Source organism: Lepidochelys olivacea (genome assembly GCF_965140295.1).
Source record: "Lepidochelys olivacea isolate rLepOli2 genome assembly, chromosome: 7".
Taxonomy (NCBI): domain Eukaryota; kingdom Metazoa; phylum Chordata; order Testudines; family Cheloniidae; genus Lepidochelys; species Lepidochelys olivacea.
In genome coordinates this window covers 82,633,539-82,660,400 of record NC_140417.1, presented here as the reverse complement: position 1 = coordinate 82,660,400, position 26,862 = coordinate 82,633,539, and the positions used below count along the sequence as shown (strand labels likewise).

Sequence of the window (26,862 nt, the reverse complement as noted above, 5' to 3'; positions counted from 1 at the left end):
GCGCTGTGCATCCTGCTGGGGATGTTGGCAGAGACTCTGTGAGCAGGGAGGCTACACCCGGAGAGTACTGACCCCCTGCCAGATAGAGCCCCTTCCTGACCCTGGCCCTTCAGCACAGTGCCAGAGCACACATCCCCATCCACTTGCCTTGCCAGACAGAGCCTGCACAGGGAAAGCAGACTGGGCCAAGCGCTTGAGTCAGCAAGGGGCCCTTTCCAGCAGAGAGCCAGGACTCCCGGGTACATCTTTCCACACCTCTCTCAACCCTAGTTCCTGAACATGGCCATGTGTGCCTTTCCTGTGCAGCACTGAAGGGCCAGAGTCGGGAGGGGAGTGGAAAGATGCACCCGTGAGAATAGCTCCCCTGCTATTGAAATACAGGCTAAAAGCCGTCCTGTACTGATTTAGTATGGGACAGGCAATTTTCTATATAAATAAGGGAACTGTTGGCAACCCTATTAGCAGGGGTCTCCCTGTTGTACAATTAGTAAGGTTCTGCTGGATAAGATGGTGGGTCTAATATTTATCCAGCATGCAGATCGCTGCACCTCTCCAGACTCCTCCGGGTCCTTGCCCCTGGACATTTCTGAATTGTATCCTTTCCCCCTGCATGTCACATCTTATGTTACATTTGTTGTGAAAATGACAGGAAGGAAGTGCCTGGAACAAGATTATCTTTGTGCCCCCTCAGCCTTCAGAAATCTCAAACATATGAACCCCCTTCATCATGGCCTACACTCACACAGCACACACACATGCCACACCACAGTAAGCCCTGCCTTTACTTTGCATCACTCTGAAGTTGTCTAGGACTAAAATGCCTCCAAGGAGACAGCACTGTAGATTTACTTGGATACACTCTTTGCCTGCTGGGAACAGAGCGGATGCCAAAAGCAAAGTTCAAAATTGTAAGTAATCAGTGCCACCTACTGTCCAAATGGTATTATGACATTCCCATGCCCCCTCTACCCTTTGCATACTAAAGAAAATGTAATTTAAGGAGGCATGATCTGGGCCTCTTTCACCAATGTCTCTCTGGCTGAAATTCCAGTGCATTATAATATTCATAGACCTTGGCATTTTCTTACTTTTTCTTTCATACACTGAGGCAGAGCTGTGTGGAGTTCCAAGACTGACAAAGGCAGGGAGATGGTGAGATGGGCAGCAGGTAAAGATCGGGGTGCACCTTCCCCTGCTGAGGATTCCCTTTTTGGTCCTTTCACAAATGATTTTGTTCTATTGTTATTTTCTAGTGTCAAAGTTCCATTCATTTGTGATGTCCCACATATTAGGCCAAACTCATTTGTGTAAAGACCATTGAAGTCAGTGGAGTTTCATCAGGGAAGAATCTGGCCTTCTGTATTTTACAGTCTGATATCAGCATTTGTGACCCTGCTGAACATACTATTGGCTGCACAATTATATTGCAGTTTGGATGAGAAGGACTTTGGCTCTAATAAGATTTTGTAGCACATTTTACAGATAAAAGCAAGATTTCCCAACAATAGGACATGAGAAAGCAGAGACGGAGCAAGACAGAGATTTGGTGGCAAGGAGACTGACAAAATCTTCTGAGGGTCTTTTTTTTTTTTTCTGAAGAGGTTTTTAATCCTAAGGGAAACATCTGGACATTCCCTCTCCCCTCCAATTTGAACTGATTGCTGACTCCCAGGGATGGAACTCTCTGATTCTCAGGAAGCTGTTACCCAGCTGAATGTTCCTGGGCCAGCTCTGGCTTTCCAAAACATCAGTTACTTTGTCCCCATCACCAAGTCCTTTTTCTCAAAAGAAGTAGAAGAAAAGGAAATTCTCAGGGATGTCAGGTAAGGAATGGTTCTTCCCTGTAAAGGCATAGCCAAAATAAGGAATCATGGGGCTCTGGAGCCATAGAGACCTAGGAAATCTTAAATATCAGAGTATTGAACACCGCATATTTGACAGAGCACAATTGAATTGCATAATAAAATTAGTTATCTGTCTCAGGGTTGTCTGTGGTTCCTATCACAGCAATGTCTAAGTACTGCCCAAAAATTAATACTCATAGTGAGTGTGCTCTAAATGGCAATATTCTCATGGCCTTGCTTGGCTTCTGTCTGCTTCTCTGGGTGATTATTGAGTTATTCTTTCTTTCTTTCTTTTTCCTCCTTTCCAATCTCTCTGATAGTCCAAGGGAAATGCCATCACCAGGGAAGGTCTCATCAAAGAGGGTTGGATTCTGCCGGCAATAAGGTGCTCCTGCAGTGTCCCATACACAGGAGAGCCTTATCCTGAGCCAGTTTGGTTGAAGCACCTCTGTGGAGCATTGCTATCTCTGAGAGTAGCAAATAGTGGTCAGTGGGGAAGATAGGTAAGCGGTGAGACAGCTTGGACCCTGACCATTAAGTGCCTCCTAGATCAGTACTGGTGATTTAAATTCATTTTGGAAAGGAAGAGTGCTCACACCAGGCTCTGTTGGATCGTGTGCATGCTGCTGTGTGAGCTTCAACTTCTTGGGGGAGATCATGCTCAGGCCCAGTTATTATAACCCAGTCTTACCTGGAGACCCAGCCCTCTGCCCTCCCACGCAGGCCCCAGGTACCACCAGTCAGGTTTCCACAGGGGCAGTGACATTCATAGCACTGTTTGTGTGTCAGTGGTTTCATGAGCAACTTATTGTTGACAACAAAACGACATTTTTAATATTTCTGGGGCCAGTGCAAGCAGGTGGGACTCTCTGTGTCTGGTCCAACCAAAGCTAGCTCAGAAATTCAGCAGTGTCCTAGGAACACATGCTCCTCAATCCTGCAGAAATATCCAGATCCCCAATCTCTCTTTCCCCTTGTTTTATCGATCCGCATCTCCCAGGCCCTTCATCCTTCCTGCTGAGGAGCAAGGGGTGCCCTCTATCAACCCATCAGGGCTGATCCTTAATTGACTGAAGGGGTCATTGATGAAGAACACAAGGCACCCCTCCCTCAAGAGGCAGAGCATGCTAGCTCTTTGGGGCAGGGACCATCTCTTTGTTATATGTTTGTACAGTGTCTAAAACAAGGGGCTTAAATAATAAACAACGTGGGCTGCATTACACTGCCAGCCCCTGCCAGTTTGTGGGACAGCAGGCAGACGGGGAATTTCACAAAGGTTTTCCTTCATGGCACAACAGAGGAAGATCCCCTTTCCTCCTAACACCAACCATTTGAAGATGAAACACCCTTATGCACCCTCTGTATGCCCTGTCAATCAGGGAGTGACTCCAGTACCCTTGCACTTATCAATTGCTACGGGATATTCATGTCTATGGCAATTATCATTTCCCTCTGTCATCACCCATCACATCTCTTCAGCTATCCACCCAGAGCTTCGTTGGACCAGAGAGCTAGAGACCCCAAGTTATTCCTGGGGCTTCAAGGCACAAAGCTGCAGATGCCAAATCCCAGGCTTGCAAGAGTAAATGGTAAGCATGTTAAATCTGAAATAGCACATAAGAGGCTGGCACTGCCGTGGATTCCGAAGTCCCGAAGTATCAAAGGGCAGATTCTGCAGCGAGTGCGTGTGCTTTGCTGTGGATTAATTGATGCCCTCTGAAACCATGACCAGGCTGGTGTGCATACTTTATGAGAGCTGGAATGCCTCACAGAAAACACCCCTCATAATGGTTCCTCATATCTGCTGCAGTAACGCTACTGTGAATCATTTAATTGCCAGCATCAGCAGATGAGCTCTGCCTTTGCTTGGGATATGGGAGATCTATGAACAATCACTGGAGCCCAAGATTCCAGCTAACACACAACACCTACGTGTTTAGTATGACCATCATTTATTATTATTTATATTTTAGTAGCACAAAGGGGTTCCAGCTAAGATCAGGTCCCCACTGTGCTGTGTATTGTCCAGAGAGATGAGACAGTCCGTATCTTAAAGAGCTTACAATTTAAGTTTAAGATTAGAGGCCAGAAGTGGGTGTAACAAACAAATGGAGGGATGGTGGGGCTGGGGTGACAGTAGTGTTCACACATATCTACAGGCACTAGTTTGAAGGTTCAGATGTGTGTTTAAAGGGTGAGTTTTGAGCTAAATGAAGATACTGGTAGCAATAATCCCAGTTCCCTGCCTGCCTGCTCAGCATCACCTGGCCGTGTTTGGTAGGATCACAGTAGGAGTGATCTCATGGATGGATCTGAAGGAGATGGTGTAGTCACTTTATGGATTAGATTCGGGAAGGTGGTTCACACATAAGGGGAGTCATGGAAGAAAGGGGAGTCATGGCTTGGGAGAAGTGAACAAATAGGCCGTGAGAGTTGGCATAATCAGTGGAGGAAAGAGGGCAGCTGACAATACTATAAAGACAAAGTAAGTGGGCAAAGTGGGGTTAAATTGTGAACAGCCTTAAAGATAAGAATTAGGAGCTATATGATGTGGTGGAGATGGGGGCAGCTGTGAAGAGATTTAACGGGGGGCTGGGAATGATGTGGTCCAAAGGGCAAGCCAGGAAGCTGATCTTAGCAGCAACATTTCGACTGGGCCTGAGTGGGTGTTTTTCTTTGGAAATTACCTTTGTACAATTACCTCCAGCTCTCAGTGCCCATGCCTCCAGCTCAGTACCTCCACAACAAGTCACGCTGTGACACAGACATTCCTTTGGGGGTCTGTACCAGCTTTGAGAACAGCTCAGTGCACATCACACAGCATGGGCAGCCATTTGTGCCCAGGCCGATCCTGGAGTTTACTTTTCACAAATAGCACACACTCTATCAGAAAGCCTGTCTTCTGTCTCATTCCCTTTTCAGCCAATAACTGCCTCTTGCTTTCACTTAACCAGCTTGCCCACTCTGGGTTTCTTGTCATGTGAAATCATTCCCTAAACAGTTTATAATACTATTTCTTTTCGCAGTGGCATTATGAAGCCTGGAATGAATGCCATTTTAGGACCAACTGGAAGTGGCAAAACCTCGTAAGTGTGGCTGTATAAATTAATGCCTCTTGCATCACTTTTGATATCTCTTCTATTGCAAAGAAGGAAAAAGGACTGAGATTCAATACCCACCCACCCCAGGGTGGGTTGGTATCTGCAGCTCTGGGTTTGGGTACATTGGCAGAGCAGAGTCTGAATACTGGGATTCATTTCCCTCTCACCACAGGAAACAGCAATACCTGTAGGACAAAATTGGTTCCTGAAGACAACTGCTTAGCTACTTTAGTAGAGCAGTGTTGGGAAATCCAAAGCTGAACGAACTTGGAGAGTGCATGCAGGACTGGGCTGGAAGGGTCCATAGGTTGGAGTGATATGGGGAGAAGCCCTGTATTGAGAAACTGTTAAAAGTCACCTTTTTTTCCTCAGACTCCTTGATGTACTTGCGGGGTGGAAGGACCCGAAGGGGCTTAGAAGTGGACAAATCTTCATGGATGGGAAGACAGCAAACTCACAGTTTCACCTATGCTCTGCTTACATAGTGCAGGTGAGTCAGGGCAGAATCCATGATGCCTCCCAGTTTGTGCACAGGCCTATCTGATTTTCCACTGGAATAGTATGCTGAGCCTGAAATGCCCAGGACGTGCAGCAGCAAGGATTCATGATGCTGGTTAATTGCAGATGTGTATTCCTTATGGCTACAGCAGAGTATAAGTTTAGGATTCTGAAATATCACTTCACTCAGCCATAACCACATGACTCTGTCATCATAGGCATTTTCTCCATTTGGAGCATTGTCTTTTCCTTAAGAGACTACAAGTCTCTGTCTCTTCCTCCCACTGAGAACTCTCAGAGCTGGCCCTCAACATTATGGCATCTGAGGCGGGGAGCTCAAATGACGCCCCCATACCTCCTTGCTTGGGCCAAAACTTTGAAAGGTCTCAATTCTGCCGTCTTCCTGTTCTACTCCTCTCATGGTACTGCTCTGCTACCTACCCCAATAAAGGAGAACTAACAACTTAAAATGCCTTGTTCAAAAATTTTAACACTTAACTTTCAAATGCCTGAGCAGCAAATGTAACTTTTCTTGTCTGCATAGTAAACACTGGCATCTTTATCTGTTTGAATAATCAAAGTGGTGCTTTCCCTGCCTTCTTGGTTGCAAAGATTTGAACTGCTTCCTGAAGGTCCACAGTCTGGGCCAGCTCATGCTCTATTGAGATGGTTGCAAGGCCGACCAGTCTCTCCTGTGTCATTGTGGAGCGTAGATGAGTTTTTATTAACTTCAGCTTGGAGAAACTGCGTTCTCCACTGGCAACTGTTACAGGAAGTGTTAGACGTATGCGCAGAGCAACAAAAGCATTTGGAAAGAGGGTGGTCATCTTATTTGTGCAAATATATTTCAGAACAGCCTTTGGAGTTGATCCTGCTGAAATATATCTTGAAAGGGCTTTCAGTTCATCACCTAAATCACGGCATCAATATTGCACATGTCATCATGTGTCAACACTGTCTCTAGTGCCCTGCATTGCTGGTGTAGGTCTTCTTCAGGTATAGTGAGGAGTTTTGGAATATCATACAACATTCCAAATATATTGCTGTGTTCCTTGAGCTGCATGAAACATTCTTCAACAGACTGTATTGCACAATCTAGAACCTGGTTAAAGAATTCAACTTTGAATTGTTGTTTGGGGTCTCTTATGGGATTATCCCGTGCCTCGTAATCAAAATGTCTTCTTCTTCAGTGACTCTTGTATTCTTGAATGGATGGGACAATAGCTTCAGTGTGAAGTTCCTCTGCCAACTTTTGTGCACTCTTCAGAACATTTTGAAATCCCTCATCTGACCGGTAAGACCGTAGGTATGACTTTGCTTTGTCCCGTTGTTCCATTGCTCCAGATATATCAAGGTCAACACTTTGGAGTCTCTTGCTTACAACATTTATTTCAAACAGTATGTCATGCCACAATGCTAAGCCACACAGAAATTTGAAGTTATGTATGTTTCTGGTGATTCCATTTCCCTCTGCCACTGTTCTCCCATGAACAGGTCCTGTCCAAGCATTATCCTCCATAATGGCAACTATGGCATCATCTATCTTCCCAATTTGGTGTTTGATAGGGTTTATTGCCTCCACTTAACTTTCCCATCGTGTGGCACTCAGTGGTTTCAGTGTCAGAGAGGATGTTCCCCAGATGTTGCTTCAAAATTTGCCATCGATGAGTTGATGCAGAGAAAAATACATAGATGCTTTGAATTACATTAAAAAATTCAGCAGCCTCACTAGAAGCTGATGCTGCATCACTGACCACCAAGTTCAATGAATGAGAACTGCATGGGACCAAAAAAGCTTGAGGGTTTAACTCTCAGATCCGTGTCTGCCCCTCCTCTGTTCTTTCCTCTCTCGTGTTGGCACCATTATTGTAGCCCTGACTTTTCCTGTCAGCTATTGCAATTCCCGTATCTTCCAGCTTTTTAAGAAGCACATTTGTCATACCAGCTCCTGTAGTATCATCAATGTCAATAAATTCTAGAGAATGCTCTCTGACAGTCACCACTGAAGGGACATTTTCACTAGGTTCTGTTGTTGTTACAAAACACACCATTAAAGTAATTTGTTCCATATGACTGATGTCAGGTGTGCAATCCAGAATAACAGAGTAATATCTTGCTGACTTCAGAGCTGCCACAATCTTCTGTTTGACTTTTGTTGCCAGTAACTGTATGATCTTATTTTGAATTGTTTTTCCAAGGTAGTGGTGGGTGTACATTTCTTGGGTCGTGACTCTTCTTAGATGATCCTGGAGTACAGCATCAAACTCAGCCATCACCGCCACAGTTTTAAGGAAGTTTCCATTGTTTGGCACATACAGCTGATCTGAAGCGCCACACAGGTTTTGGGTAGCAAGCATTCTCACAATGGCAATGAGCCTTTTCAGAACATTTGCCAATAAAGAGACTCTGATGCAACCTTCTCTTGATGCTGATCATCTATGGTGGCCTTTAACCTTAGTCTCATCTCAAGCTCTTTCTACCTATGGAATGCTCTCTGGTGATTTTCTGCCTTCTCATGGCATGCCAGATTTCTAGCCCTTTGTTTCTGTAGAACCCAGTGTGCCTGGAACATTAGACTGGAAGAGTTTGTAACAAAAACAGTATGCAGCATTCTGGGTTTTTGAGTACATAAGCCATGGCCTCTCCACTTGGTCACCATTGGGGATTTCATGCCAGTAATGTGTTGGATGGAAACTTCTATTTTCATTGTCTTTGGAGAACATGAAGTTTTTCACTTGCTGTGGCCCATGCAGTACAAGGAAGTCCCTCAGGCTACTGCTCAAGTGGGTCCACAGTCCTGGATCATCTAGACTTAAAGAACTAAACTCAGCAGCTGCTGTTTCTTGCGCCTCCACCACACTCTTCTCTGATCTACACTTTTCTTCAGGAATGTGCATGGTTACATCCATATGAGATGAAGATATGAATGATGCACTCTGACGAACTGGAAGATCAGGCATCTCCTCACCACTCACATCCTCACGGAGGCCGGAAGGCTCATCGTGAACATTTGTGTCTATGTATCTCAGGAGAGCTCCTTCCTGCTTAGATAGAAAAGCTTCCTTTGCTTTCTTTCTTTTTCTGAATGCTGCCCCAGAGGGGCGTTTTCTTCTTTCACTCATGACTGCTGTTCTGTGCCAGCTATAGTGGCTCTCAACACTCAGTTGAAGGAGACAAATAAGCAGGCTGGTAGCAGGGGCTGAGTGAGGGAAGATATCAGCGTCTTAAGGGCCTAACTGGCTCCTACTACTTCAGTTGACTGACTGTTCTCCTCAAATGGGTTCAGGGAAGCTGCAGGAAATTCCCTGAGAAGCTGGGGTTAATCAGTCCAGGCTCCTGGGGGTGCTAGAGAGGTACATAAGAGGCTCCGCCTCCTCTCTCTCCCTGCAGCTCCTGCTGCTTTCTGTTATTCCCTCTAACTTTTTCTCCTGCCTGTCTGCTATGTCTCTTGTGCCCTCCTTCCTCAAAGACAGCACTCCACCATCTCTGTGCAACTAGAGCAGAGAGAATACATATGCACCGGCAGCAGACACAATTTTCTACACTCTGAGTCTTAGTGGTGCCCACCCCCACAGTCTGGCACCTGAGGTGGCCGCCTCAGTTCGCCTCATGGCAAGGCCAGCCCTGAGAACTCTATGGAAGCCATTAGACCTCTGTATTCCTCTCACCAGGAATCCCCTTTGGGTACAGTCTATCTGTAAGGACTTCACATTACTAGAACAGTGTTGATGATACTAGGACCCACTAAGGAGGTCTTTTCTCTCAAAGCACTGGCTGATTTTCCTCTTTAAATCAAGTGTTTTCCATTGTTTTGTGCTGCCACAGGAGGATATTCTGATGGGAACACTCACTGTTCGTGAGAACCTTCAGTTCTCTGCCAGCTTGCGCCTCCCACAGAGCCGGAACCGTGAAGCAGAAAAGCAGCTGAAGGTCAATGCAGTAATACAGGAGCTGGGGCTACAGGAGTGTGCTGACACCAAGGTTACTGTACTATCTTTTTATTAAAACAAGGCAGAGGTTGTACATGTACTCACACAGCAACACCACCTCTCATTTCAAGCAGTAGCTTCCTTATGTGTGTGCACAAGCACCTGATAGGACCCTTTTCACACACTAACAGTGACAGAGGTGTATGATATGGTGGGTGATTTGAGTTGCACGTGTAGATTCTATCCTCTGCATGCACAGGGTGAACAGAGCACACACAGGTATTTGCTTTTGCAACTTTGCATGTACTGTACATCCAACCCTGCTTAGGCCAACAGCAGGGTTTCAATCTGGGGCTTTCAGTTTTGAAAACCATGAGGTTTTACTGCCTGAGCTAAAGGACTGAGTCTGTCAGCTGGAAGCAGGTTCAAATGTTTCATATGGGCCAGCCATTAGAGAGGGACAAAGTCCCACAATCTCCTAGAGTGGGTTACACATTGGAGATGCAGGCCTCTTCTGCCATTTCTCTCTCTAACTCCCTCCCCTTAATGGGAGGGAGACAGGGAGATGGGATGGGGAGCAGGGTAGGTCCGGTAAGAGAGCAATACTGTGCTCTTGTTAGGCTCACAGAGCTTAGAGGTGGGCTCTTTGGGCAGATCTTGTATGAGAACCACGACTTCTTTGTTTCCAGTTTGCCCCCTGGCGAGGGTGATTCTGATCCTGGGAAATACAGACCAGTAAGGATTATTTCAATGCCAGGTGAATTGTTTGAAATAAAGACAAATGGAATTATAAATCATCTAGTGAACATGATATGATAAGGAGAAACCAGCATGGCTTCTGGAGCTCAGAGTGATGGGACGCAAGAGAGGATACAGCTCCCCCTGTTAAAATGTGGGAAGATGACTGAAAGGACAGGAGCGCCCCTAGCTATATGTTTACCATTTGTGTCCATCTCAGATCAACCCACTCACTACGGCCTATATTTAAACTCATCTGCCTCCTCTCTGAGGTTCTTTGCTTTCTTTCTTTTCTCTGTGGTATCAGATTGGCACTGAGTTCTTGCGTGGTGTCTCAGGGGGTGAGAAGAAGCGGTGCAGCATTGGCATGGAACTAATCACTGCACCTTCACTGATATTCCTGGATGAGCCAACTACGGGACTGGATGCCAACACAGCTAATTCCATCATGCAGCTGCTGCACCAGTGAGCCATTCTCTGTTTCTGATGCTCCACTCCATTAAGATCTTTGGAATTTCATTTTGATATTATCCCCCTTTCCATGCTCAAGCTGTCTCACAATGATCTAGCAAATCAACAGGTTATATACAGCATAGGCTCTGCATAAATATTGAAAAGGCAGGTCAACAATAATGCATGCAGCCAGGCATATTAACACCTGTTTTGAGATAAAGCTATAGTCTGAAAACTAGGCTCACACCAGTTTATTTTCAAATAGTACTCTGAGGCATTTAGTTTCCATCTAGACAGCCCTTAGAGACATAGGCAGCAAATACCTTAATGTGGCTTTGCCTCCAAAATACAGTTCAAATTAAGGCCTAAATTCTAGCTGGCCTGGGACTGTGATATTTACCACGTGCTTCTTCTGTTTTGCAGACTCTCCAGGAAAGGAAGAACTGTGATTTTCTCTATTCACCAGCCACGTTATTCCATCTTCCGTCTGCTTGATCATCTAACGCTGATGAACAAGGGAGAAATCATTTATGCAGGACCAGCCGAAGAGTCCACTGGCTATTTCAACAGTATTGGTAGGGGGTGAGACTGCGGCAGGATGAGAATTATATTTCCTACTGCTACAGGACAGCTACGCATGGGTGTTTGTTAATGAAACCCTTAACAGTAGCAGACAAGGTTTCTAGGTGCACAAACCTAGTGCAAATAAAAGGATGCACCAGGAGAACCTCGGTCAGACAGGCAAGCAGTTCACTATTCAAGGACATCATGGAAAACGGTTTTGATTCAAATCTTAACTGCATCCGCCAACTCACAGTGTGCAAAGGCCAACTTCATTGCTTCATGGTTGTGCTTTGCCCAACCCGTGCAAAAGAGCTGGATTTAACTCTCTGTCCAGGACTCTAACTCACAAAGACAGCAGAGATTGGGTATATTTAGGAGATAGTAAAGTGGGGGAAGCAGACGAGGAAAACATAAGAAAGTGCTGCCCTACAGGGGTGCCATGTGCATCCTGAGGAAGAGGAATGACAGGCATCAATGCACAGCAACATATTTTAACTGGTCCAAGGAGAAGTGTAGATGGTTCAATTCACACGAGATTAGAAGACATACAGACGCATGATACATCGGGAAGACAGACAGGTCCATTTAAAAGAAACAAGAGGTTTATTTCAGGTTCCTTTGTGAGATATTGTGTTGACCAGTAAGTTAGTTGGTTTAGGAGTGAAGTTGGCTGTGAAGGACTGATCTGTGAGAGGGCCCAGCTGGTTGATGTGTTTTAAGAGAAGGCTGGTTTGGCTAAGGTAATTATTGTCGCTAAGGAGGCACTAGTTTGACATGAGGCTGGTTGGTTAATCTGAACGGTTCTTTGGCTCTCTGGGAAGGCGGGGTATGGGGCACTACAAAATGTTTGCGATGTAATTCAAAACCCTTGAAATGAAAGGTTTTTGCATTTTCTTCTTAATTTTTTTAAAGTCCTACTTGATGTAATTTCACTTTTTTTTTTTTTTTGCATTCAACATTAGAAGCATTTTTGAGTGGAAATAGGTTAATTGAAAATCTCAACATTTTTAATTGAATCAAGACAAATTATCATATTAAAATGTGTGAACTCAGATTTTCACAGGTTTTAATATGCAACTGTCCATTTTCCCAAAATCTCAAAAAGGAAAACTTCTGTGCCACAAAATGTCCTGAGACTAAACATAGTATTTTGGATGATATTTAGCACAGAGATTTTGTCATTTTCTCACATTGCTAGTTGGGTGTGAGGTTAGCTTTTATTTTCTCTTGTGATATGGTGCATTTCAGGTTACCAGTGTGAAGCATTTAACAATCCTTTGGACTTCTTCCTGGATGTCATCGCTGGAGAGATCATGCAGTCCCAGCCTAGTCCAGAGCTAGGTGAGTGCTGTAAAATTACATTGGCTGAGAAAGAGAGAGGTGGTGGTGAGACAGAAGCTAGGACAATGTCTTGCAAATCCACTTCAACAAAAAATACATCGGGATTGTAAAACAGAGGTAGCCAAACTTCTGCAGTGCCCATTCCAGCATTTAGCTCAGAGCCTGAACACAACATACTGGATTCTCCTCAAAATAATTCTTGTTCACGCATGGTGCTAATTCCCTTCTACCTCAATCACTTGCCAGTGTTACGCACATACAGATGCAGTCTCAGAGTAACATTTTTATGCTATATTTTCCCTTTAGCAAGCAGACCTGCCAAGGCATCATCGAATTCATATGCAGATTGCTGTGGTTCTTTTTGCTTTTCAGTTGTGTTTAAGGGTATGCAAATGGTGACTAGAAAGTTACTAGCAGTGATAAAAATGCTGGTGTGATTATTAGCAATCTTTGTCGCCTTTCTGGGAGTTGGCTAACACTTTCAAAATCCTTCAAAAGCAAAGTTGAAGCAGGAATGGAAAGTTTTGACCTGGGGCTGTCCCATTTTGTCTGCAGCCTTAGTGAGAGAGTCCGATTCTCATAGCAGCTCTTGTAGTGACAAGAATCCACTGCCCGTCTACTACCACAAGTCCCACTATTATGAGCAGCTGCAGGAAGAGTTGGAAAACCTACAGTCATTCAAGAGCCACCTCAGCGATGCAGTTCCAACAAAAGCCACCTATGCCACCTCATTCTTCCGCCAGGTGAGGGAAAAGGGAGGAAAATGCAACATAAAAGACACAAGAAAAGGAAGGTTTCAGGGTTTGTGGTCTTAAAGCAGCAATCAGTAGATTCTTGCAGAGGACCTTGTGAGACTTATTCACTGTGCAGCAATTCCAGTGAGACCTCGGAGTCTAAGACTTCATAGATATTAGGGTTGGAAGAGACCCCAGGAGGTCATCTAGTCCAACCCCCTGCTCAAAGCGGGACCAACCCCGACTAAATCCTTCCAGCAACATAAATATTCTTAATTTTTGTAACCACATAGGACCAGATTCAGGGATCCTGTGCCCTGGCCAATTAGCAAGTTGTGTGCTGAGTATCTCCACGAGGCCGCTGGGAGAAGAAACCCACTGAGTCACTCTGCAGAGGCATTGGGCTGAAGCAGCTCTGCAAGGCCCCAGTTTTCCCTGCTCTAAGGAATGAAAACCAGAGGATTAACACAGCAGTGGATCCTCAGGATCTACTCCTCCTTACACTGTGCTGTGCAGGGAGACCCAATGGAGCTGGGCCGTGCGCCGCACTAGCCTCCCCCCATATTTAACCCCATTGTGCCGCAGACTTGCACAGGTGCCACTGCCAAGGAACCTCCACAGCCACAGAGTTGAACTTCTCCCTTAATGAGGAGCCTAACCCTGCTTTTCCTTTAGGAAAGCATATCCCCACGTACTCACCTCAGAAGGTTCCCCTTCAGTAATTTGAGGTTGCAATGTACAGTGAAGAAGCAGGTACTTTTGCTGTCATGCTGGGGAAGGATTTCTATAGTCCATCATTCAAAATAAACTGTGAAATTAAGGAACAATTTAAGGCAGGTAAATTGAAAACTTTCCTTAAAAATAATATAATGGATGGAACAGAATAAACTTTTTCAGAGATACGTAAATTACATTATACAACATGAATCAGACCCTCGGCTGGTGTAAATTGGCATCACTTCATTAAAGTGAAGGCCACCATGCTGATTTACACCATCTAAGGATCTGGCCTGTATATTGATGGGGTTTATGTTTAATGTTACTGATCTTACAAAGTAACCGAGTACACTGAGTCGGGGGGGTGGGCAGGGAAAGTGGGGAAGATTAAAACAAAAATCAGAAAGGGAATGTTTACCTATGACAATGACTTCCATCTCAGGCACAGGCAGCCGGGAGTTGTAAAGAATGCACCACTGAGAGCGTGGTGTTAATTTTTTTAAATCATGAGAAAAATCAGATACGCAGTCTCTCTCTGATTGCAAATGTAATTCTGTGTGAGCAAATGTGTGAACAAATGACAAGAGCTTCAGAGCTCATTCTACTTCTATTACAGTCTTTGAAAATAAGGCAATGTTCTCTGACATGCACAGATGTACCCAATTCCTAACCTTTACACATATCATCACACCAAGATAACATATCTACGGGAAAGGAGGGCAGTTTAAAAGCCTAACTAAGTACCAGAAAATTATGTATTAGAAGTCAGATACCTTAAAAAAAACACCTTACCGTATTCTACTGTAATTATCCAGAATACTGCAGTTTACCATTGCTATAGTGCACTGAACTACTACTGAAGATGACTGAAGTACTTTTAAATAAGAATAGCTATGTGGAGATACATAAGTAAAACATGTATGCTCTAGGGCAGTGGTTCCCAAACTTGGGATGCCACTTGTGCAGGGAAAGCCCCTGGCGGGCCGCGCCGGTTTGTTTACCTGCCGTGTCCACAGGTTCGGCTGATCGTGGCTCCCACTGGCTGCAGTTCGCCACTGCAAGCCAATGGGGGCTGCGGGAAGGAGCACAGGCTGAGGGACCTACCAGCCACCGCTTCCCACAGCCTCCTTTGGCCTGGAGCAGAGAACCACGGCCAGTGGGAGCCGCATTTGGCCGAACCTGCGGCGGCAGGTAAACAAACTGGCCCATCCCACCAGGGGCTTTCCCTGAACAAGCGGCCTCCCAAGTTTGGGAAACACTCCTCTCAGGTGTTGAGTGGCTTGGCATTGTTCCAGAGTAAAGGTGAATGGACAATTGCTGCAGACAATGGAGAGACTGTTTCTCTGACATTTGCCTGTGTCTGGTTTAGAAGCCATCTTTATGAAAGTGAGATTGATGCGAAACTTTCCAGATTATATTCTCCACTAGAGGCAGGCTCCCTAGCTACAGCTTGCACATAATAGTTAATGGGAGCTTGGGAAATCCCAAGTACTTGGTTTCAAAGAATTCATATCGCACCAATCTGAGGCTGTTGCCTTGTGGATATTGCTATGCACCTGCCATGCATGGTGTGTGGGGATGGGTCATAGTTCCAATCAATTAGAGCAGGCACATCTTGGGAGGGCTCAGTCTTGCTCAGTGTCTGGGGCGGGAGGTTGAGCATCATTTCACTCAAGAGAAATCCCTGTGAAGAGTGCAGTTGAAAGGAACTTGCAGCTAGTTTCCTTTGCTAGGATGGATGGTAGCTTCAACATGCAGTTTTGAGCATGGAGAAAGCAGGGGAGAAAACAAAGAGAACATCAGGATTCAAACATCAGGGTTGTAAAGAATCCTCAATAAAAAATAAAGTCCAATGGACTGGCCTGGGATATTTCAAGGAGGAGATTTAATGTATGTATGTATAAATTATGCACTCATGTATGTTCCCTTAGCTGTATGTTGTGAGCAATCGCAATGTGAAGAACATCCTGAGGAATCCTCAGACATCCATTGGTCAGCTCCTTTTGGGCACTTTCTTCTCCATATTGGTGGGGCTCATTTTCTACCAAGTACCAGCCACTCTGCCTGAAGCCTTTCAGAACAGGTGAGAGAAAGAACAGAATCTTTAGTCCCTTCCTCCAGCTGGTAGTCTGAGGGAGGATGGATGGATAGATGAAAGGAGTGGCTCACTTCCAGAATGAATGAAGAGATGCAGACAAGTTCCTTTCAAGTAGCCCAAGTGAGCATAATATCCTGGGGCACCCAAGGAGTTAGGAGAGGGAACCTGATATGGAACCAAAATCTGCTGAAGACATCAGGGAATATTCCCAGTAGGGAGGACAGTGACAGACTCAAAAATTTTCCACCTGTAATTGAACACTTACCTTGGTGAGGACCTGATTCCCAAACCTAACTTCCAAGGCAGTATAATGTGAGAGCCGTAAAAAGCATGAGAGAACTCTCTGCCCTTTGTGTACAAGTCCAGCAGAGAACTCCAAATAAATCTCTTTTCCTTTTCTTCCCTTCTCTGCAGGTTAGGAGCTTTCTTCTTCCTGGTCATCAATCAAGTCTTTGGGAATCTGTCTGCAGTGGAGCTCTTCATCAATGAGAGAAAACTCTTCATGTGAGTGACTCTAAAACTCCTTCAAATCAAAATGCTGGAAACAGGCATAAACAGGCTGTGGCTGCAGAGTTTGCTGCAGATCTACCCACCACCACAGAATTGTGCTCCAATAATTAAGCCCTCCCAAAATTTCAAATCATGTCCATATCTGTCTAAAAAAGGAAGGGAAAGAGAAAATGAATCACCACTCCTAATGCCAAAAGCCTCAGATGCCTTGTAGATGTCAGATCCCAAACTATTTCCAATGCCTTCCCAAGATGCCAAACGCCCCATCTGTTCCTTGTCCTGTTACCGAAATCTTCACCTTCCCCCAACAGCTTTTACAACAGTTATGCATTTTCAACACCAAAATCAGCAGCACCTTAAAAACTAAAAATCTGTGGCAGCGTGAAATGTCTTGATTTTGACATCAAAATAAAAAAGACACAGGAATAATGAATAGATTGTATTATTCATTTTCAGGTTTCACTCATTTAAAAAAATTGTGCACTTTTTCTAAACCTCACCACAGAATTTCCAGATTTCAACACCAGAACACCTCAGAAATAAGGATGTCACAGAATTTAGGTCCAGCTGGACCTTAGAAATCGCCAGAAGATCATGAAGCTGAGAAAGTCTGGCTCAGCTCCCAACTTTAAAATGCTCAGTATTATTTCAAAACAAATACAATCATAGCCAATTGAAATCTATACATGCAAATATAAGGACACTCTGTTCGGTCAATCACAGTATAGCATGCAAGTAGCATCTACAGACATGGCAGAATAACAGCAGAGAGAAGTGAATGGACACATTTCAGAAAGAAAAGACTAAATACAGGAAAGGTGCAGTTTCTACATTCTACTCTGGAGAAACCACGATGGCGGGAAAGAAAGGAATTGGATATTTGAGGAGAGCGAGGACGGGGTGACAGAAAAGGGAAAGATTACTTTGAAGAAAAAAAGAGAGTGTGTGTATTTGTGTGTGTGTATTTGGGGCATGTTCATCTAAGAACTTAAGGTATAATCCTACATAATTTGCAATCAATGAAAGTAAGATAGAGCCCTGCCTTGAATAGGAGAAATTGCATTACTGGATTCTGAAGCAGACAAGAAGCTTGAAGCTGGAGAAGATTTCTGATGTTTTCACATTTCTAGATATGGATGAAGAGACTGGCCACCACATTTTGGACAAATTGAAATTTGGGTCAGAGGAAGACCACTGAAGGAAGGAGGAAGTTACAAGCAGTAAGACAAGAGGAGATAGAAGCATGGAGGAGAGTTTCATCAGAGGAGAAGTCAGGATAGAATCATATGTGGTGATGTTTTAGATGTGATAGGAAGATTTACAGACTAGGAAGAAACAGGAGGCAGAAATAGTAGAAGATAAAGCTGAATGCATATGTTTATGAAAGTAAGGGTAAATGAGAGAGGTGTATCAAAGATGAAGATGAAGGCAATAGTTTTTCTTCAGGATGTTGTGCTTACTAATTATTTAATGGCATATCTGTTTGGAGATGAAGAAAGTTCTGATGGAGACAGAAGTTGATGAAATTGAGGGAGAGAGAAGTAAGGAAAGGACTGAAATACTAAAGTGGTTATAGAGTTATATCTCGTAAATGTATGAAGTAGCTCTTTGATTTTCAATGTTTTTATTTATTGCATACATTTTTCCAGACATGAGAGCTCCAGGGGATACTACAGGACCTCAGCATATTTTCTGGCCAAGGTGTTTGCTGATTTGATTCCCAATCGTATCATCCCCTTGTTGATGTTCTCTGCCATATCGTACTTCATGATGGGTAAGTACTGAATTTCCTTTAGCTCAGCACCTCTTTGAGGAAGTGATTCAGGACAAAAATCACCATGGGAAAATGCCACAAAAACTTTGGGGGTAATATCAAACTCTGGCAAGTCTGAAATGTCATATTGCACAGATTTTTGTGGTGATTGTGCTTTGTTATTAATTTTTGCCGCTAGGTCACATTGCTCATAATCAGAGGTAAAAAATTCTCTTTTTATGTACAAACTTTGTATAGAACTTCCTAGGATGCCTCTATTCATTATTTTTTCTTCCCCCCCCCCCCAATAATAAGACACCCACACACAAAATCATCTTATTTCTAGTATATCACTAGCTCTGACTCCAGTTGGTTGCGTTTTCACAAAGCAGTGCTGTATCAGTTCCCGACAGGACTCCAGCAGTGTGGCCTTCTAAGTTTCCCCCAGAGCTTAGCGAACAGTGCAGGAAAATCAGTCAAATGATCTCAATATTTGAGACATGTGAAGAGTTAAACAAACCCACGCAGCCAAACTGCTAATTTTAGCATGATTATATACACTAGGATGAAAACAGGCCCAGATTTCTAGTAAATAGAAACATGTTGAGGGATGCACTCTCTAGCTGCTCTTTAGTGGTAAATCTGGCACTCACAGCCCCACCCTGCAAACTCCTCATGGATCCACTGAGCTTTGTCATAACCATGCCCAAAATACAAACCAAAATTTAGTAATGGGAGATTTCTCACAACATTGTCCTGGAGGGATACGCTATGGATCCAGCACTGAAAGCATCCCCACTGCAGTGCTTGTTATGAAGCCTTTAATTCCAGAAAATGCCAAGTTGGAGTCCTGTAGCGGGAACCACCTTAGCCTGTAGCAGTTCCATGGCAATACCAGTTATGGATCCAGACCTTTCCACAGTACTTAGTCACTTTCTCTCTGTCCCCATACACAGGTCTGAAACAGGATGCAGGATCTTTCTTCCTGTATGTTCTTTCCCTCAGTCTGACAAATCTGGCAGCCGTGAGCATGGCCTTCCTGGTGAGCGCCAGCGTCAGCACCTTCGCCATCGCTAATGTCTTAATCGCACTGCCTTTCGTCTTCATGATGGTGAGAACTTTTTATCCACTCAAGGGCAGCCTTGCAGGGTGTACAGCGCCTACTGGAATCAGAGATGGGCCGAAATCTCAACGTTCAGTTCCGATCCGGATTTCAAATATCCCATATTCCAGGGGTGCTCAGATCTGAAGAAAGCAAGATACAGAGCAACTGTAGCTATAAACAATATGTTATTAGTACAGCTGGTCTAAGCGGAGAGGTCTGGTCTGAGCACAAGACAGGCAGTCAGCAATGCCTGAGTTCTCATTCTGCCTCTGCACCTGTCATGTTCCTGTACCAGACGTGGACTGGCTACTAGAGCTTACTCATGCACACAGATGTGATCATCATAAGATCCTTTACCACTCTGCCAGGTATGGCTGAGGTTAGTGTAAATAAGGTACAGCAGAACCCCGTTTATCTGATCTAATTGGGACCAGAGCCAGATTGGCTAATCAAAAATTTGGATAATTCGGAGAATGGGAAATTGTGAGGCTGCAGCACCATCTAGGGCCACAGGAGAGATTGCCCGCTTCTGGACCTGTGTGCGCTGGTTGTTGGGTTAATATGGAGAGCCGGATAATGGAGGGTCGGATAAACAGGGTTCTACTGTATTTTGTACACAGCGCCATCTAGTGGCTGAACAGCATAGTACAGTTTAGAATTCCATTACATCACCCCCTTTAAGTTCTATATTCTTACCATTTACAATATTTACACTGTCGCATTGTCTTTGAAATTCAGTACATATCAGTCTGCTAAGTGTGTCTGTATCATACTGGTTTTCTAATTATATGACCCAAATGTGTAACAATTTGGTCATCTAGCTGTCTGTTAGTTTCAATGACAGGCTGTAGTTGGTTTGGAATCCTTGAGTATTCTCTTGTTGTTCTGCATCTGCCATCTGTACAGTTTGCTCTGCTGATTTTTCTTTCTGAGGAAAGAAACTGTAGATGTTGATGGTCTCTGCTGAACTCTCCGTTGTCAGTCTCAATCACATATAATCTGTGTGCTGGATTCTTTTTCTTTACAAGAGCTGGAGCTGTTCATCCTTTTTCTCCATCCATGACATGAACACAGTCACCAAGTTGTAGACCTGGCAGTCCTCTAACTGAACGATGTCTGTTGTAAAAGTGTTCATAAACTCTTTAGACTTTTTATCTGACTTGGCTACTCTCTTCATGTGTGGGCACTTTGTTCCGGTTTTGGAAAAGACTGTATCTACAATCATTCCGAGGTATCTTACCATCAGGAGTTGTACTGGACTATATCCAGTAACCACTATTGGTGTTTATCTGTAACTCAGAAGAACAAGAAACGGACCTTCCAGCTGTAGGATTTTCTTGGCTATCCGTATAGCTCTCTCACCCGTTCCATTCGCTTGTGGGTAACATGGACCGCTAGTAATATGGTCAAAAACATATTTCATTTGGATTCAGTTAAATTCTGTTGCAGTGAACTGTGGTCCATTGTCTGTCACTAGCTGTACTGGAATACTGAAGTGAGCAAAAGTGCATTTGAATTTCTCGATAATACTGCGACATGTTATATCTTTCAAGTACATTATTTTTATATATCTGGAAAAATAGCCCACTACAACCAGGTAATGATGTCCTCTAAATTTGCATAAATCCTGCAGCTAGTTTCTTTCAAGGTTTCTCTGCTAGTAGTGTTTACACTGTATGGTTCAGTATTACCTCAAGTTGATTTGCACTAGATGTCCTTTCAACAGTACAATATCATCAAATACTCCATCAGGTTCTTCCATATTTTTCACTAGGCCCATCATGGCTGCCACACTGCAGCTGCAAAGTTTGTTGGTCTTTGATCCTTTAGTCACATGCACTCTGAATGCATAGCTTTTGTCTATTGTGGTAAATCCAGGACAAACAGTGTGGTAAACCGAGGACAAACAGCTACAAAAAAGGGAGGGGTAGTAATTAGTCCCAGGGGATTAAAAGGCCTTTCCCTGTCCCCTGAGGAGATAACCAGGGGGAAATAAGGTTCAGCTGGAAAAGGGGTTGCTAGGGAGCTAATTAGGTTCAGCTAGCTCCAACTGCTGGAGTCCTTTTTAAACCCTCCCCATCCTGGAAGGAGGGGGGCAGGAGTGAGAAAAGCAGGGATGCTGCCAGTAGGCTAAGGGCAGCAAGACACCGAACCCTTCCAGGAAGGGAGGCTGCACTCCCTCCCCAGAAGGGAATGAAAACAAACACAAGGGACTGATCAGGGAAAGGAATAACTAGATCCTGTGCTATCTGTAAGGATTTGCCTTGCCCAAGCAGGTGTCTCCAAGGCTAACAAGGACTGAGTCTGCTGAGGAGAACAAGGTACTTTGCCACACTGTGTAGGCTGTTTCTGTGGTGAATTGGACCATGCAGTTCAGAATACCTCCAGGGCTAGTCAGAATTGTGTCTCGTCATCTCTACAAGAGGTTAAAGGTGATTGTAAGTCCCTTCTGAGATAATGTCATTGGCTCCTGAGATAGTTTTAAAGTCAACAGTCTTGTCCTGAATATTAAATTCACTCTGCATGCAGGCTCTGGCATCACAAGTGATATATCCAAGAAACAATGGCTCTTGTTTGTCTGTAATATGAGTCAATTTCCAGACTGCTTTGGTGTGATGAAACACCTGCAACATGTCCATATTTCCTGTATGTATTACACTGTGTGCATCTGTCTGGACATGCATCATCTCTTGGTAATTTGTCCCTCATAGCCTGGGAGTTCTTGCTCTTTGCTTCAGGGGTTTTATGGTAAGGACTTTTAACACTCAAGTGTCTGAAAAACTTGAAAAACCTGAAAGTAGCTTAGAAACTGAAAACAAATTTCTCTATTTTACTGTGTCACCATTTTAGACTGTTTTGCTATTTCACTAGCTGTGGTTAGGGTTAAATCTCTCTTCAACTATAGCTGCTGTGAAAGGTTTTTTTCGGTTAACCCAATAACCAAACCATCCTGTCTCTGGTATTTTTTGTTTTGCATTCCTCAAATCCAATGTATGCAGAGCTCTTAACATTTTCCCTGGTTCTTGAATTCTCAGGTGAAAACTTGCTCTTTCATAAACCACATTTCTCTGAGGTATAAAGCATGCACCAAACATAGCCAGAACCCTTTCAGAGTCATCTTTGTGACGGTCTTCAGTAAAGTAAAAAGATTTAAAGATATGTTCTACCTGTTTCCCCATAGCATAAAGGTGATTTGATACCTGTATATTTCCAGTTTCTTTGTGCAGCTGGATAGCAATATGAAGTCTTGCAGAATATAGTTTCCAGTCTGTCAAAGCTGAAGTTCTCTGGGGCATTAAAGAGTGGCATGTTGGTGAGATCCTGCAACCTTTGTTGCTATTTTCCCCGTTTCTGTTCTTAGTTTACTCCATATACCATGTCACATTCCTGTACCAGATATGGACTGGCTACAGAGCTTGCTTATTATACACCCCAGATAAGTTAATCATAAGATCTTTTAAGGCTCTGCCAGGTATGGCTGAGTTTAGCTTAAATAAGGTATTTTCATGCAGCAGCACCTAGTGACTGAACAGTATAATACAGTTTACGGTTCCATTACCATACCTGTGATCTTAAGTAAGTCGCAAAGTCTCTGACTCAGTTTTTCCACTTGTAAATGAGGTAATCCTTACCTATTTCAAATGGGTGATTTGAGATGTTTGTTAAATATTTGTAAAGCAGTTTAAAAATGGAAAACATTACAGACTTTTTAACTTCTCACACATATTGTACGAAAAATATGCATGTTTGTATTCCATGTCCTTCGTAACAGTCTAATGGTATATTATTCTCCCCACTAGGATGTATGATTAGAAGAGGCTTCAGTCCATGCTTTAATGGCCTTTGTATTTTTTATTGTAATACACTGCACAAAACAAACAACTGGAGATGCCTAAAACACTATATTCTAAAACAACTAAAGACATTTCTTATGGAAAAAGTAGTTTCTGAACACACACATTAGCTACTGTTCTAAGCTAATCATTTTAAATGAAAGCTACTAGTATTAGGAAGTCCTAGTAAACTTTAGGGACAAATGTTTTGTAAAATATTTTTTCAGACTAATTTTTAGCTAATAAATATACTAGTAATCTTAAACTAGATTTTTTTTAAACAACGCAGAAATTGGGTAAACATCCGTAGCATTGTTGTTTTCCTACTCAGAAGATAGTGGATAGGAACACCATATATTTGATAAAAAATAATTTCCCTATTCTTCCTTTCATGAATGAGGGCTACTATTTGGCTCAAGGTGTCTGGTACTGAGGAACAACTCCCAAGCACTTTGGGGGACAAAAGGCAAGCATATAGTTAATAATATGTTCTACATTGTTTTTTTGCACTGTCTCCTACAGGTCTTTGGTGGGTTCCTTGTAAACCTGAACTCCATGCTGAGTTGGCTGTCCTGGATCAAATGGATCAGCATCTTCCATTACGGAATGAATGTGAGTCACAGCCCTCACAGGGGAGATGTGGCAAAGTACAAAACAGCAGGTTCAAAAGTAAAGTGAACTTCATCCCCCAATTGCTAAAATTGTGTCAGGGCATCACGGTCATGCTGCATTTCCCAAATCTCTTCCATACTGGGACCACCCTCTATTCAAAGGTTGGAAAGGGACCACAACCAAAATGGAACATTCCATGTCTCTGGGAAGGAAATTCTGTTCTTGCTATATAGTTTATTCATCTGCCATTTCCTAACAGATGAGATTTTTTTTAAACATATGTTTCCTGTTTTAGGCCCTGACCATCAATGAGCTCACAGGAGCAGTTTTCCATTTGAACTCTTCCATGTAAGTACTCACTCTGTTCACCAACCACCAAAAACAACCCAAAACAGCCAAGGGAAGGTAGAGGCTGTCATATCGGACATACTTCACCACAGGGGTGCATACAAGCATTCAATTTATAGAGTATTTTTGGATATACAGGAGTCTGACATACCACACAGGTACCCAATGGAGTATAAATAGAGGAGGCCATGATGTCATATCTGTTGAAGGAGAGGCTGCAGTGTCAATACATATTCAGTGAGCCAATGTTTAACTAACTTATAAACAGGAAGAACGGTACACAGGAATATCCTGTAATAAATACTACACAATAGAGGGAGCTGTTAGTCATTCCAATATATAACTATATTCTTCCAAAATCTCTAACTTCACCATTTTTAAAATGTTCTTTTAATACAATGTGTCTTGCATAAAGGGTACAAAATGCTTTAGTAACATTTCTTCACATCCTAGTACATATAACCTTAAATGCTGCACTAAATATAAACTGCACCACAGGTAAGATTTTCAGAAGTGCTCAAGAAACTTGAGTACTTTTCTGAATCTCACCCAATATGTATAATCTAAAATTATTTAAAATGCATAGGTAGATGTCTCTAACTAGTAGTGGTTTTTTTATTCCTTGTGTACAATATTTTTTCCCCTTCTGAAGTGTGATAGTCAGTGCAGTGTCTCCAGTTATCTCTTTCTTCCCTCACACAAGGGAAGGTGAATCTGCAAATGTCACTAGATTTCTCTATTGTAAATCAGCAGGCATGGTAATAAAAGAGTCACTGTAATTATTAGGTTAGAATTTGGTTCTGGCTGTTCCTCATGCAGATAACCTGTACCTCCACACCAAAATTTGTCAGGACAGATGCAAGACATAGGCACTTTCAGGAAACAAAGAACATGGATATCACAGAAGTCACCTATCTGGAAGTACAAAGCATTTTCAGACCAGAGAAATACATGGCGGCATTTTACATGGCATTTTTAGGCAACACAGGAGGCATATAGCAAGCGAACAACAAGATCATATTAAGCATTTATGGAACTTAGGGATTGACAGGCCACATATGGGACACCACAGAGGTTCACGCAGAGTGGGCCCACAGGAAGTTCATAGCGGGATGTTACAGGAGCATATGTATTATGGTTAAAGTACTTGCAAACACTTAATGGCTCACCTGGGAACTCACATAGTCAGATCATCAGTACTTAGAAGGGCTCATTATAGGAACTCACTAGGCAGGACACATAATACACCCTTACAGGAGTTATATACCTTGATAAAACATCAACAGCTACTGTAGAATTACAGAATACACAGAGACATACAATAGGCCCATTAAAAACCAGTACAATGTCCCATTAACAAGGACAGCTCATTTATTTAGAAAAACCAGGTTCATTTGTCAAGGGTCTTCTAGGCATCTGAACATGGACTACATCTCTTCATTCAGGGAGCATCCAGGTGGGTGGGTCAAGGCTGGCAGCTGTCCACAAGAGCAAATGCATCACTTCCATAACATGCCTTATCTACTGCAGTCCACAAGCAGAAGGCTTCCCCACAGTTGCTTCCAAGCAACTGTAAAGAGAAGATGGCACTCCCTGAATGAAGCACTGCAGTACTTCACTACAGGGGTTATCATAGAGCTAGATGTTGCAGAAAGTTAACGCACTCCATTTTTCACTAATTAGTAGCTATTGTGACTAATTACACAAATTAAAAGAGCTAGTGAGTTTGGTATTCTCCAGATAGCCTCCAGGGAGCAGCCTTTGTCCAGGAGAGGTTCAGGGCAGGATCACCGTGCATTGACAGAGCCACGGCTCAGACTGGAATAACTTGAAGTGACAACCTTGCAAGGTCAGGACCTAGTTGCATTAGCAAAGCTGTGGGAAAGGAACAGAAGGAGAGACTTGCACAGTGCCCTCCTTTGCTACACCTGGTTCTAATTAATACGTTCGCACTTATCACCACTAAAACTTATCTTCATAACATTTCACATAAAACCAATTGTGTTTTATTTGTTTGAACAGTGCCGAACACGCGTGTCTGTTTGTTGCAGGGTCCCTGGAGAGGTGTACTTGCAGCAGCAAGGCATCAACTACAGCACCTGGGGCTTGTGGGAGAATGAGGTTGCTCTCCTGTGCTTGTCACTTGTGTTCCTGTTCTTTGCCTACATCCAGCTGTTAAGAGTGAATCGCTGGAAGTAAAACGGGCAATTTCCAGCTACATTCCACCAGGGCAGCAGTCATGCAGAGTTCACCTTGGCCCCTGCTATCAGTATAGTCTTGATTTCAGATACCTCCTGATTTGTGCAGTTCTTCCCTTCAGTCACCAGAAGGCTGTAAATGCAAAGTTAATTTGACCAAGACTGACAGATTGGAAAGTGTCAACATATGTGTAAAAACATTCATTAAATACAAATGTATTTTACCTTTTAATGTAGAAAATGGTCAGATACACTTATAACAATCCATGGCCCATAATAATCAGCTAACCTCACACAAGTGTGGTTAACAGAACACAAGATAGTTTTCTGCTAAAACATAGGACAAGCCACAAACCCCTTAGCTAAAGGAGAATTGTCTCTAGCTACCAATAATTGTTCTTGCATTTTCATCCTTACTACACAAATTCTTGATTATGCTTTGGTCATCATTTGCTATGACTACCCCAACTTTTCTGGCCATCCCAC

The 26,862-nt window shown here is 43.3% G+C and overlaps 1 protein-coding gene across 1 annotated transcript; it reads left to right on the top strand.

Annotated features, from left to right (window-relative positions):
- Window positions 1-1,674: 1,674 nt before the first annotated feature.
- On the top strand, window positions 1,675-26,505 carry LOC311524278 (broad substrate specificity ATP-binding cassette transporter ABCG2-like; the record flags this gene model as incomplete). Its single annotated transcript, XM_084635222.1, has 15 exons — window positions 1,675-1,823; window positions 4,871-4,930; window positions 5,318-5,435; window positions 9,269-9,424; window positions 10,418-10,575; window positions 10,987-11,138; window positions 12,376-12,477; window positions 13,030-13,211; window positions 15,851-16,002; window positions 16,432-16,521; window positions 18,177-18,301; window positions 19,237-19,391; window positions 23,741-23,830; window positions 24,126-24,178; window positions 26,230-26,505. The coding sequence occupies 15 exons, from the start codon at window positions 1,675-1,677 to the stop codon at window positions 26,375-26,377; spliced, it is 1,890 nt and encodes a 629-aa protein (XP_084491348.1). The 3' UTR covers window positions 26,378-26,505.
- Window positions 26,506-26,862: the final 357 nt, after the last annotated feature.